Source organism: Clinocottus analis, unplaced genomic scaffold (assembly GCF_023055335.1).
Source record: "Clinocottus analis isolate CAN_PGR_092001 unplaced genomic scaffold, fCliAna1.0.p SCAF_14, whole genome shotgun sequence".
NCBI lineage: Eukaryota > Metazoa > Chordata > Actinopteri > Perciformes > Cottidae > Clinocottus > Clinocottus analis.
In genome coordinates, this window is record NW_027175865.1 from 3,435,114 (window position 1) to 3,449,664 (window position 14,551).

General features: G+C 45.3%; 2 protein-coding genes across 2 annotated transcripts; one reads left to right on the top strand and one right to left on the bottom strand.

Moving 5' to 3' along the window:
• Positions 1–2,003: 2,003 nt before the first annotated feature.
• Positions 2,004–11,684, bottom strand: psmb2 (proteasome 20S subunit beta 2). Its single transcript, XM_068576273.1, has 6 exons — positions 11,466–11,684; positions 10,808–10,930; positions 10,584–10,654; positions 3,135–3,297; positions 2,860–2,909; positions 2,004–2,225 (listed from the first exon to the last, which is right to left on the bottom strand). Exons 1-6 carry the CDS (start codon positions 11,554–11,556, stop codon positions 2,124–2,126), a joined length of 600 nt encoding a protein of 199 aa, XP_068432374.1. The 5' UTR covers positions 11,557–11,684; the 3' UTR covers positions 2,004–2,123.
• A 34-nt stretch (positions 11,685–11,718) lies between these two features.
• Positions 11,719–13,394, top strand: cdca5 (cell division cycle associated 5). Its single transcript, XM_068576271.1, has one exon. The coding sequence runs from the start codon at positions 11,840–11,842 to the stop codon at positions 12,668–12,670; it is 831 nt and encodes a 276-aa protein (XP_068432372.1). The 5' UTR covers positions 11,719–11,839; the 3' UTR covers positions 12,671–13,394.
• Positions 13,395–14,551: the final 1,157 nt, after the last annotated feature.

Genomic DNA, 14,551 nt, shown 5'->3' on the forward strand with positions numbered 1-14,551 from the left:
CGGGACGAGCTACTCAACACAATTACTGCTTTCCAGGGACCGCACACGTACACGTGTCGTCTGCTCGTTGCCTCTCGAACATCACTCACTTCTACCTGCCTGTGTCTCCCTCTCTCTCCTCCCATCTCATTACCCTCCTGTGTCAACCCCCCCCCCTCAATCCCTTCATCTCCCACTCTGTAACCTAACCCCCCCCCCTCCCTTCCCCTCCTCCTCCTCCTCCCCCCATCTTCCTCTCCCTCTATCTGACACTCAGCGGGGCCGCTCTCCATCTCTCCCTGTGCCTGCAGGCAAAACATATGCTGCTCTTCCCGTCAGATTCCGGTGTGTTTGAGAGAGGAGGGATTGTTTAATGTTTATTAATCACCTGTCTGTGGTGGAGACGGTGATAGCGCCACACACACACACGCTCGTTTACACATGGGCTGTCTCGCACACGCACACACACATGCACACACCCGCTGCGATGTTACCAACGCGGCCTGGTTGTTCCATTTACAGCTGTATACGAGTACGCTTGTTTACTGTAACACTCGCTGTATACAGTCTATTTCAGCCACTACTTTTTTGATGGCAAATCATTGACATTGGTGTGTGTGTGTGTGTGTGTGTGTGTGTGTGTCCCCTCCCTGCATAGATTGTCTTACATGCCTGTTGTTGATGTGTCAAAGGCAAAAACGGTATCAAAAATACAGTTAAGATACGGTGTAGAAATGCTGCACACGGTCTTCAGCATCAAGGTGTTGTCGTCCTGCTTTGTGCATTTGATGCCTGACAAGAGGTCTTCAACTACAAAGTTGCTTTTTTCAACACAATTATTGAATTTTCATATCCACGTCTAAGATTTGGTTTATCTTTGACACGATTGCACCCCGACGGTAAATTTAAATTCCTTTAACAGCCTGATTACTGAGACATCACACGGTTAAATAAAGACACGGTGAAATGTGGCTTTCAGAACTTGGCAGGCTTTTGTTTTTTTCCACCCGAGTTGTTCCCTGTTATTTTTCGGTGCAAACGATCTGCGAGAAGTGTGTATACGAGCTGTGATGGTCCGAGTGGCAAAAGGTCATCGCTGACTGAGGGAACGGTGGTTATATTGCTAAAATAATTCTAGTGTTTTTTTCCCAGAGCTGTCAACCGAGTGTGCAACCTCAGTATGTTTTATCTTGTATGATCAGCAAATATATCGTACCGGTAGGAAGATTTACAAATGAGCTCTGACAGAGTGAACTCACCCGCTGACGGAGAAGAAAGACTGTGAAGTGCGATGGGAAAGTTAGTCAGTGGACCTTTATTTAGGACCGCCGTCACCTGCCTGCACGTTCAGGTTAAAGGTCAAATGTATTCTTAATCTGTAGGCGTTGTTGGTGGAATAAACTCAACCAGCGTCAGAACAGCTGCACACTGTAAGCCAGCTGGTTAGTGCAGGTTATGCGTGTTCCTCTGTGACACTGCAACACAGAGCTGCAGCTTTACGGTAAAATAGTTTTGCGTTTTAATCCATGGATATATTGCAGTTATTAACGTTGGGAAGTCAGAAAGCAGCTAGCGTGTATTGAATGTACAGCAGCTAGCATCTATTGAGTCGTAAACTAAATTAAATTACTAATTTCCCCGAGAGGGATTCTTAAAGTATGCTTTCATGATTCATAATTAATATGAATAATAATTAACAATAACCCTAACCATTGAATACATTATACGATACAAAATAGAAGAGTTTTAAAAACACTATATAAATACCACCAATATTTCAATGTGTTTTAGTCATTCGAGGAACAAAACTATAAAGAAAAACTACTTTTTCTAAATCCGAGTTAAACCATGTGCATGCGTTTTTTATTACACGTGTACAAGCATGAGCAAGTGTACATTACCCACACGCACACTCACCGAGTACAAGTGCAAAAGTACACAGCCAGGAGGCTGTTCTCTTTCTATGTGCAGATGAGTAGACTAGAGAGCAACGAGAAAGCACCACAGGGACGGACAGCTTGTATCTCAACTGTGTGTCACTTTTTATTGGAACAGAAAGAGCAAGGAGGTCAATGGTACAAAAAAAAAAAAGAGGGAAAAGAAAGAAACGAGGGCGTGAGGGTTGGTAGTTAAGCAGTGAGCGGTCACTTTGAGCCCGAGGTGAGCGTCTCCAGGTCATGGATGCCCTCCTTGTCAATCACTCGGACGGTGAAGGAGGGGAGGTTCAGGATGAAGCGCTTCTTCAGCTGCAGGAGAGAGAAAGAGAGGGAGAGAAAAGAAATATGAAGACAAAGACATGAATACGCAGACTGGATGTAGCATCAAATGAAAAGCAGAAAAATAAGGGAGACGCAATGAGAAAAACACAAGAAAACTAAGTGGCATAGTGACTATTTAAAGCAAATTGCCTGTGAGTCGGCCACAAACAGCGCTTAAAAAAAGGCTCTCTGTGCGGCTTTACACTCGGCTCGTTTCACTGTAAGAGAAGATTCCTACAGATTCACATGAAAATAATAATATAGAAATATATAAACACACACACACGTCTGTGAATCAACAAAAACAAAACATGCCAATCCCCTTCCCTGCGGGAGCCAACGTGAGAAACTATTTTTTGTTGTTGAAATTTCAGCCTGGTGAAGACAGTTTGGCCGGCAGCCGTCCTCTCAGCGCCGCGCGGCTCGAGCTAAGGTCGGGCAGAAGGTCGCCGTGGATTGAGCGAACTCCCAGTGATAAGAGAAAATCCATGCGGGAGTCTGGCTTTAGATCTCTGTTCCTGAGTACTTTTTTTATTTTTGCAGGGCCAAGTTGGCTGAGCAACATAATTAACAATTAATTAAAAGACGCTTATTGTTCTCATTCATACAAACTCAAACTCACTTCCTGGATGCACTTCTTCAGCAGCTCCACAGCCTCATCTCGGGTCAGATCTGGAAGGAAACAATAAGCAGAAGAAAATGAGTGTGATGAAAGGAGAAAGAGGAAAAAGGAAAAAGGGGGAATGAGAGAGCCGATGCTGCAGTGCAGTCTTGGGAAGAAAAAAAAAAAAAAAAAAAGGAGGAACAAGGATGCCGCGTGAGGAAAGATAACAAGTTGCTAGAAGCACTTAATGCTAGTTTAAAAAAAACATGCATGAGGCATTTCTCTGCACCGACCTGGTCTGTAGTGCTGGTCGAGAATGGAGAGCGTGAGGAAGGCGCCGTAGCCGTGGGCGGCGAAGGGGGCTTTGGCCAGGGAGGATAGGTAGTCCATGTAGTAGAGGCCGGGCCCGTCCGTCTCGTCGTAGCCCGCCAGCAACAGGTTCACGTGGTAGGGAGTCTGGAGCCAGAGAGGAAGAGGAAGAGGGAGGGGGGGGGGATATTCAGATCAGACTGTGTCCTTGTGTTGCTACTTGATCCGAGCTGACGTCCACTGGAATTTTAAAATGGACCTTTAAATCATAGTCGCCGTGTATGTGCGGCTTACGGACCGCCTGAACGGCGCAACTTCTGTTCCTCAACTATTTTGGATTCTTCGTTAGCTTGTTTACCTCAAAGATTAGCAGAGAAGTGCAGCGATGCACACGGCACGAACAGCGAAAAAAAGGGAGGGGTAGTTTTAGAGTGACGTGAGGTGAAAGGGCGTCACAGGACAGAGGAGGCTAGTGTGCGTTCGTGTGCGAGGAGAAGGGGGAGGAGGGGCGGAGGAGGAATCAGAGTGTCACCGGCAGTGTGACATCTGCTGGGAGTCAGCACCCCCTGTTGCACCCGCCATCGCGCCCTCCCTCTTCATCCCTTCTTTACCTCCCTCTACCCCCCCTCCCGCCTTCACCCTGTGCCCTGGAGTAGCGCCAGGGCTCATTAAAAACTTCTAAAGTCGTTTCTCTTGCCCCTTCCTCTCCCCTCCCCCCCTTCTTCTCTTTTTAAATTACATCTTTTACGCTCCCAGCCTCTTCTCCCTCCTCTTCCTCCAAAAACACTAATTTTCTCTCGTCGTTGTTGCAAGCCACTGTTCCTCATTTAAAAAAAAAACCTTTAAAGCTAGACTCTTTTTTTTCTTCATCTTCTCAAAACAACTTGTGGCCTAAATTCTTGACGGAGGTAGCGGTGTATTTCGGGTTTAAATGCAACAAAGCGCGGGTGGGTTGGTGGGGATGCATCGCCACAGTCGCCGCCGCGCAGTGAGGCGAGCGTGACTCACGTGGCGACTTTGCGATCCGCACACCTGCCCTCATGTTTCAATTCATCGCTGAGCCAACCTGCTTGCCACTGTGGCTCGTGCGTTAGCTCCGTGTTTGCCACCGGGGCATCGCTGAGCTCCCTGTGGAGCAGGATATCATCTGTGTTAACGATGGTTTTGAATACACACACGTGAGAAAAAGTGTGTGTGTGTGTGTTCAATGGGCGTGAATCTCAGGATGAATATCTTAGTGTGTATTTATACACGTGTGTGTGTGTTTTAACTCCTCCGTGAGCCTGCGAAAGCCCCAGTGGCGTCAACCCCCCCCGCCCCCCCTCCGCTAGACACCTGTCTCGCTGGTTACAATGTAACAATAATATGGACTTGGCATCAAAATAACCTTCCCGTGTCACCTCGGAGGGAAGCAGGCACCTTGTTAACCAGCCACCTGAACTCACACGTTCATGTACAAACAATGCACATCATATGTTTTATCCATATCTCACCCCCCCACCAACCCTCCCACCCAACCCCACCGCAAAGCTTTCTCTCAGCCAAACAAGGCGCCCGCCGCGCTGCGAAACTTAAAGCTGCACCTGTGCGTGACACAAAGACGCTACACCCGGTTGTTTGTTTGTCCAAGGGAATGGTTTCTGGAAAGACATTTTTTTTTTGAAGGAAGAAAAAAACAAAACTGTATTTTGCATTCTTGCCCAGAATTAGATGCGAAGACTGATACCACTCGGTTGTATGTACGGTAAAAAAAAAGTTAATGAAGCTAGCAGACGCTTAGCTTAGGGAATGGCGCAGTGTTTTGGGAAATGTTGCCGATTCGTCTAATTGTTGAGAGTTAGAGGATGAGGTGGATACCACATTCAAGTCTGTACACTAAGTATGTGACGCTACCGCTAGAAGTTGGTTAGTTTAGCTTAGCACAAAGACTGGAAACGGGGGGGATGCTAGCCTGGCTCTTGGAGGCTTCGTTAACGCTGGACAGAGCCATGCTAGTGGCCATGCTAGAGGTCCAGCTCCCCCTTTCCAGACTTTATGCTAAGCCAACCAGCTTCTAGCGGTAGCTTCACACACTTAAGATTGCAGACTTGAGTGGTATCCACCTTCCAATCGAGAAGACAACGAAGCAAAATGTCCCACAATGCTGCAGCATTCCTTTAAAACATCAGCACTGTCGGATCCAGAGCAAAAAAAAAAAGAAGCTTTAGTTGCGACACAAATTAAGGTCAGGCCTCTAAAAAAATCATGCAAAACTCATTCCCCAAATTCCCCTCTTCAACGTTCCAGCACTTCCCCCCCCTCCCTACCTCCTGACTCCCCACCTCCCTCCCCCATATTTTTTGCACCCTGCCCCGGGGCGTGTTCTCTTTATTGGCATTTCTCCTCAATCTGCTGTATTAATTGTTCATCTGTGCAGGAGCAGGGGAGCCGCGCGCAATATGGCGCCAGTAATTATTTGTACCCATTGTGTGCCCGCGCCACAAAAATGTTTTACAAACCCATATGGGGCCAGCTGTAGATCACCAAAACGCGCAGAGGCTAACTGTTGCTGCGGCCTCGCGGAAAAAAAAACAGCTCCAACTTCACGGGGGTGGGGGGGGGCTCGACGGAAACCGTACTGGTTCAGCGCGAACACCGAAATGTATCCAAACATATCAAAAACTGGATGACTGCGAGGCATTTGGGCCTCGACGTGATCTAAAGATGTGATATTTAAAAACCATCTGTGTCGCTGCGTCTATCTGACCTCACGCCTCGGCCCTCCTGAGCCTCTTTACTCAATAGCAAATCTCCGTTTGTCTTGGACACACATTTTCTTTGCAAATATCGCAGGTCATCAGACGGGAGGCAGAGCACAAGCGGCGCTTCTGTGTCGCTAAAACTTTGTTTTCACTTTCTGGTGAATTACCGGTATGATGCAGACAGCAGAGTCCCGGCCTCAGGTGATGATGCGTACCGCTAGTTTGTTTGTTTTCTCTTTGTCTCCCCTCTAAATCTTCAGTGAATGCAGTACTCCAGAGGTTAGGAGAGTTGTTTTTCAGGAAGGCCGGGATGGTAAGCAAGTGCACGTCCGTATGCCAATGGCAGGGTGGGGGGTTTGCTCGCTGTGCGGCGACATGCTCCGCTGGGTTTAGCTAACGACGCACCTCCCGGAGGTCTGCAGCCACCGGGGGGGCGCGACGTCTCCCAGACTAAAAAGGCTCGTCTGTAATTTATCCTGCAGGAATACGGCCATCAGAATTAACAATATGACACGGAGGCATTCATCAGCCAGTGGTTAGTTCACCTTAAGGGTCTGGATGTGCCAGTGGATCCAATGATTGTTTTGTTTTGGGTGTGGGAGAGGGGGGGGGAGGGGTCAGACGATGATTTAAGGATGGTCAAAAAAAAAACTGATTTGATATACAAAAAGCAGATCATTATCTTTCCTTTCTGTCTGGGCTAAAACTTTAATCTGCCGTGATTTAATCAGATTAATTGAAAAAGATCCCAACGTGTGCGGCCAATTCTCCAGACCGGAGCGGCGGCGTCTTGCACTGCAGGCGGTTTCCAGCCACATACGTCCACATTGTAAAACGTGTTTTAGGCAACGAATGGGCCGAATCCATGTTGTCGGAAATGTTGTTAGCAAAAAGTTTCAACGTCGCAATTGTTATAATCACTTTAAAAATGTATTGATGAAATGATTAGTCAAAACTAAAATTTGACATTAAATCGTGTCTTTTTAAAAAAATTTCAATCAAAATTGCTCAACAATGGAAGTCTTTTACATTCTGAAATGTGAGCATTTGATGCTGATCGTTGAATATATTTCTGGTGTGCGGTTGCTTGTTGAACAAAATAAGAACTTCAAAGAAGTTACCTTGGGCTCCGTGAAATTTTAAAATGGGCTTTTGTCAAATGTTTTGTGGCACTGTGGAAACCCAACGATTCATCTATTGATTGGAACGTAAATAGTAAACGATTAATTAAAAGTAGGAAGGGACCACTTGCACTGAAGGGTTACACGCTTCAGAGAGAATCATTTCTGACCCAAATAAGATAGGAATCGGGTCAGGTCTCCCTCATGTTTGTGAAAGAAACATTACTTCTCGTTGATATTAAACGTTCCGAGGCTTTTAAACGGACGACACACTTTACATATTCTACATACTCAAGATGGTCTGAGGCGGGAGGGGGGGAGCTGTTTATACAACATAATTTGCAAATGTCCATGCACTCTGGAGGTTGATGAATGCGAGAGGAGCGTAGCTGGAGGAAGGTGTGGGATGCAGAGAAGAAACTGCTATTGCTTCAGTTTCTGAGCACTCCTGAGAACGCGGCATTAGCAAATCCTGCACTCATAAAACCAAATTCATCACCGTGAGGCACGAAAGAAAAATAACGATACACTCGCCGCTCATGGCAAGACATGAATATAAATGTCATCCTCCACAACATGTGCAACCTTGACAGAATGAAAGAAAGAAAGAAAGAAACATCCCGATCCTATAGGTCCCTCCCGTGCGCACGCACATTGTGTCTGTGCGTTGTGTTGTTGACTCCTACTCGTTCTCACCCTCAGTCTGTGTGGTGTTGTCTACTGGGCCTGGTTGCTTCCCCCCTGGGACCCCCACACACCTCCTCCTCCTCCACCCGCTCTACCCCTATCCCCCGCTCGGTGTGTCCCACATTCCCTTCCCTGCCACACTAATTGTTTTTTGTAATTATTTTCACCCTTCTGCTATTGTGACAGGCAGCGGCTGCACTGCTCTTAACAAATTAGTGCGAGCGGTGCTTAAACGCGCGGGTTACGAGCAGCAGCAGAGGCCGACTCGATCGGAGCGCGTCCTTACATCGAGACGCACATATGCCGCCGCCCACGTGAACGCCGCCGTGTACCAGGGGGAGGAAACGGATGTAAAACGTATGTGGGGCTGAAACAATTAGTTGATCAATGGAAAGAATGTACGCGCCGCTGTTTGTGGTGGTGGATTAGAGACATTTGGAGGCAGTGACGTGAAGCGTCATCTTGTTCTCGTGTCATAAATGTGAGCATTTGGCGCTTCTCCAGTTCCATTTGACAATTTGACATCTTTAGAATAAACCTGACTTAATTTAGTCTCATTAACCAAGTTACCGAACAATGATTGCTACATACTGAATATGCTGTTGTCTTTCAAATTGGGGCAGGAACTGAACCTCCACTGACCTTTACAACTTCATCCTTAAGTGTAGATTAAGTAGCATAATAATAAAATACCTAAACATGTATTGCATTCAGAGATTAAGTCTCCATGCTTGTTTTCCAGTAAAGGCATTTAGATCTAGTTCTTGCTTTTGTGCCTTTCACTATACTGCTTTTTGTGTGTTTTGCTTCTGCAGGGCTCCCAGGTCTCTGCAAGGCCTTAAGGACACACATAATAATTACCACAAAAAAAGCACTGCACTTTTTCACGACGTGTTTGGCATAAATAACGCAGCCAGCTGACAAACATGCGAACTGATCAATTTGCTGGTTGACGGTGCCTGGTCTTGCTTAAAAATGAGAAAAGATTCTGCACCTTCAAGTGTTCTGATTTGCCTGTTTCTTTTTGGGTCCGGTTTTGGTTCTGATGTGTCAAAGGCCAACGCCGTGGTATTTGGATAATATACCCAGAGCAGCGGTGCAGCTGGAGTAGAAGACAGGGGCGGCAGGCTCAGGTGTTGTCAAGAAGTCTCAAGAGGGGAGGGGGAGCTGACAAATGTACTTGTCAAGATGCATCTACTGGTTCAGTTCACAAGGGCACAAACAAAAAGGTGTAATTACAGGTGAGGCTTAATTCCCACCAGAACATCACAGTAGACTCACGTCAGCAAGACAATTAGGTTTGAGTGCTTTTAATTTAATAAAAACGTTTTCTTTTTCTTTTTTCAAGCAGAAATTACGAGGAAACATATTTCTGATACGGTTTGAGTAAACCACATATGTTACCGCTCCAGCCATTTCAAGTGAGTATTGCCTTAAATGAATTAATTTGCCATTCCATCATTCGTCCCCTACAGCCAAATGAGATTGTAAATGCTAACAGAGGAAGGTAATTAAGTTAAAATAGAAATTCAAATATTTATAGGCATGTTCAGTCATTACTCCACAATGAATACGCTTAATTCAAAAGGGTGACCACTGGTACGGGGGGATTAATTAACTGTTTTGTCAACGTAGGGAATGTACACAGATACAAGTGGGTTTGAAACGGTTTGTCTAAGCGCACAGGAAGAAAAAACAAACATGTATCCCAGAAGCAGGGAGCAGGTCAGAGGAACTGTGGCGACACAAAGTACAGAAGACGATGCAAGTCGAGTTAACATTCGTGTTGACGCCACAAGGCCGTTCAGCTGGTTTTCTGTGAAAATCAATGTGTGGTCTTGTTTTCAAAGACAGTTGTCTAATTTCATACAACCCTAGCTGACAGCGTAGTAAAAGTAATCGTATAGAATGACAGTGAAATAAATTACACTAGTTTGCTGGTTGCCTTTAGTTTGTTTTGGCAAAATAGCTGTATTATTTAAGTTCCCTTAAATGTGACAACAGTCTAATCAAATAGCATGATTCTTCTTCTTTTGGAGTCAAAACTACTTTTAATATAGATTAGTTTGGGTCTCTTTTAATAGTTATTATTAAGGAAGGAATTAAAACAACAGAGCAAGTGACGACAAACTTTTGAGAGGATGTGCATATTCTGTTAAAAAGTGTTTAGCGAAATAAACAGGTTCATATTGACTGACTGTGTTCACCAGAGAGCCTATTTTCTCAAATCAAAAACACAAAGTTATTATAATTGTATTCTCTGTCTACTGTGTGGAGCCAAAGTGGAGAAAACATTGCCTCACAAAAAGACATCCCCTCTGTTCTTGTGTGCAGAGATGAGATTCGAAAAAGAAAAAATTGTGCCCCATTAACTCAAACAATTACTTTGTTTATGACCATATTCACATCTCTCATCAAACTGTTCCCTTAAAAACAGACTAAATCCTCTCGGGGCACGAGAAAACAACTCTCACATCATAAAACTGCTGCTGCTTTATGGATAAGAGCAGTGCCGAAAGGAACGAGTGATTTCAAAAGAACACAAATAAACAAGTGGACAAATCCTTAATGGAAGTGACAAGTAACGCAAGCTAAAATACATAGCGTTCTACTCTTTGCGATGCGGTAGTTATATGCTTCGACGGTGTAACAAGTAATCTGAATGTGTCGACTTGCACCCATTATGTTCCAAATCAATCTAATTGTAACGCTAGCTCATTACGGTGTAGTGAATAGTCAGGATTGTGCCTACACAGCTGGTGAATTGAGACGCTCTGGGATGGTTTTCTTGAAACTAAAAAGAACAGCCTTTAGCTCATATGGATTTGTATGACACACATGTTCTCCTATAGACGCGCGTCGGTCGTGTTATTGGGATAGTTACCCTGCTCCGAAGGTAGTCTGCAAGATTCTTTCGTGTGAAGTTGGCTGCAGCTGCTGGACTGAGTTCATAACCTACAAAAAACAAAGATTTAAAGAAAGACAGTAGTTATGTGTGTGCTTCTGTATATAATGTCATTACGCCATATTATGGAGTTGAAGAGGAGACTTCCGGAAAAGAGGGACTGTGTTTTACCACACACACGGTCACCTTGAAGGGGGTCTTACCATTTCTCATCTTGTAGAGCTGAACATTTTTCTGGATGTACTCTGCAAACTGGGCTGTGTCCCCTGCTTCTCCAACACACAGCAGCAGGATCTTCTCGCTCAGTTTGAACATCTTGTCGGCGTCTGAAAAAACAGGGAACATCATTTATTGTCGTTTTGTCAACGAATTGCTTTAAAAGGCCATTTACTGACGACCGCCGAGAATGAGCAAGCACCGTCACACCAGTCCTCTCTTTCACTTTCACTGTCAGAAGTCTGAAGCTCATGCTAACCGTAGCTTGATTTTAAAAAACATTAAAATTGAGTTAACTCCGGGTAGTAAGTGGAAATAATTGCCCGCAGTGTTGAGAGTTAAAGTTATTAAATAGAAAGTACCCAAACTGCTCAAACACAATGAGAAAGATTTAACGTAACATGCGACTTTAACTTATCGTAGCTACCATTGCGGTTAGCTTTGCTAGCTCATGTCACATTCGGAATAAGTGGTTAGGCTTTCATTGGGATTACACGTCAATATGGCATGAGAAGAAACAACGTTAATCACATGTATTAGTAACACGAGCAGGTTTTAATGTGAACAAGAGCTATGACAACAGCTCTTGTTAGCAGGTTTAGCTAAAGCCACCGGCTGAATGGCTAAGCTAACGCGTTGTCATACCGTGTTTCATCTGAAGGATGCTGTTGGCTGCAACATTGTCGGCGGCGACGAGGACGAAATCGGGTCCCTGTATGCCAATTAAATATTCCATTCTGTGAAATAGATGCGAGCCTAACGATTCCCGTAATATTCAGAGCTATCAGACGTCTCTTAACCCCGGCTGTACAGATTACACAGCAAAACTTTGAGATTGGTGGCGCGGGCGGATGTCGTCACCGGAAACGGTGGATTCGTCATCACCCCGCGACTCGGGCGCGCAATTTGAGATTTGAGCGGACTGCTGTTGTTCGTCTGGCCCGTGTGGCGATAAGACCCTCCGATTATCGAGGAAATCCACGGATACTCGTTTATTTCACCAAGAAAAAGGGGTCAGTATGAACGAAGGGACGCTCCGAAACGTAATGGCGGAGTCTAATAATGTCAACGGCACACAGAGAAGACGGTCGCCGCGTTTGACTTCTCCTCTTCAGGCTAACGTCAAAGCTGACAGCAAAATGGCGCCGGCCTCCTTTGCTGTGAAACGCTCCATTACGGTGAGGAAAATAGCACCAAGGAAAACCGTCGCACCGTCGGAGCACGACAAGGAGAACACGCCGAGACGGTCGGAAAGGTCGGAAAGCATCCAGCAGAAGAAACAGCAGGTCTCCACTCCAGGTCCCGTCCCGGACCGCGGGGGCTCCACCTCGGCGAAGAAGAAGAAGAAGAAGGAGGCCGCGGTTTTGTCACCGATCCTCCCTTGCTCTCCGCCGGCCTCGTCTCACCCCCAACAGCCGGCAATGGGTGCAGAGGACGCGGTGTGGTCGCAGAAAGTGCGCCGCTCCTACAGCAGGCTCGGCGACAGGTCCTTCAACAGCTCCGGCGACAGGTCCTTCCACAGCCCCGACTCCCGGGACAACCTGTTCGGCTTCGATAAGATGCAAACACCGGAGGTGGCCCCGAGGGTCCTGCGATCCAAGGCGGGTCTGGAGGTGTCCTGCGGACCCCCGTCTGGTCTGAACTCATTCACGTCATTGCTCGAGGTGGAGAACTGTGGCTCAGAGGTCCCGGAGCAGGACTTAAACATACCCGGAGTGGTCGTGAATAAGGAGAAGAGGATTAGGAGGAAGAAGGTCCAGCAGATCGGCACCACGGAGCTGGACGCACTGGCGGCCCAGCTGAACGCAGTGTTCGACGAGGCGGAGGAGTTTGAGCTGCTGGTGGAGTAAATAATGTGACTGAAAGACTGAAGGAAGCTCATGCTGCACGTTGTTTTCACCTCTGACGTGCTGGGAAAACAGACTCTGGAGGGACAACACGCCTCTGTGTGCCTCCTGCTCTCAGAACACGTTTCTGTACGTTTCCTGTTCTAGATATTGTACATTTGGATGCCTTGGAGTTCCACATGTTTGGTTGTTCCTTTTTTTAATATCAAGTGTTGTTGTTTAGGACATTATGTAGACCAGTAAAACCTAAAAGCATGTTCTTTGTTTTGGTTCATTGTTGACACATTACACAGATTTAGTATTGTGGTCAAATATCTTCTGTTTGTCATGTTGAAAGGTCCAACTTGGAAAAAAAATTGCATTTTGGAAGTATGCTTTTTAAATGGGCGTTTGACAGTTTTTATTTACTTTTTTTTTTTAAGTCTAAAACTGATTTTAAGCTACTTCATAATCGCATATGGAAGCTGCTTTGACACATTATTTGCAGGATATCAGGAGGCAAATTGAATAGACGGACCTGGCATTTTGTATTTCTTATATCACTGGAAAAGCACAGAGATGTAAGCAGCAGTTCAGTGTCTTTAATCAGGATACCGACCTTTTTACACTGTTTTACAGACACAGTTGTCATACCGTTTCAGAGTAAGACAAAGATATCATCCATGTTGTACACTTATCTTTTTTGATGTTGTATCTGTCCACAATTAAACATTAAATTGGCTGTAAATGTATATCTAATCATTGAAGTCAGAATAGAGGTTAATTCAATCACATTGTCTGTATTGCCAAAACAGCCCATTTTGAGACTTTGTCAATGTTTTCAGTGATGGCTTTAACGTCGATCTCAATACAACCTTAGCACAAATTTGCAATATTTTAAATTCCAGTTGGTTAATCCTCTATATCTGGGTCCTATAACAATCTCTGGTTTCTTTTGACATTGAAGCAAAAATTATCACGTTAACCTACACAGGCGCCTGACAAGGTTCTAGCCGAGCCACCACCTGACTGACAACACATTCACATGGCACAACACATACACACAGCGTCGGCCTCCAGTGGCTCTGATGAGGCGGCCTGAGCGATCAGTCTGGATTTAATGAGAATGGTGGACAGGTAAAACGTTTTCCTCTGGAGTCTCTTAAAGGTGTAAGTGGACGTGTTGCATAATTTGCACTAACGAGAGGGAGAAGGAATGGGGGAGGAGGTTGTTAACGCAATGTCTGCCTCTTGACTGCAACCTTCTCTCTCACGTGAAGTCTTCCAAATCCAACCTGCTGCTCTGGTAGTTTAATTAATTCTTCACAGTTCTTTTTTTTATAGAGGGATTTCAAAATCAAACAGTAAAGATCTGGTCTATGTGTATTACCAAGGGACAGAAGCAACTGGGTATTGAACTTCATCATGTTTGGAGGGTAAAGTGCCTGTAGCAAATGTTAACACCTGTACCTTCTGTAACATTCCACTCCATAAAATATAATTGTACCACACTATATGACTCAAATGTCCTGAGGAAGAGTTGTTTTGTTAAGTGATAAAAAACTGATATTCCACAAAGTATATAAGCTAAAAAAAAAAACCAAACGTGTAAAATACCCAGCATGCACTATTGCAACATAACTGCTCCTCCGTTTACCATCAATCGATGAAATGTGGGAACTTTATTCTCTCCTCGCCAGTAAAAGCGTCCCAGCTGGTTCCGTCGCCTGACTCAAGCCGGTGTGCAAGTTTACTTCGCAGATGCCTCTGTGCCATACCGCGTTATTGCTGTATAATCACTGCTGTTTTTACAGCTCCTAATTAAAATACACGCTGCAGCTGTCACAGCGAGAGAGAAAAAAATAACAATATCGGGGTTTGGAATAAATAAACCCTCAAGATCTG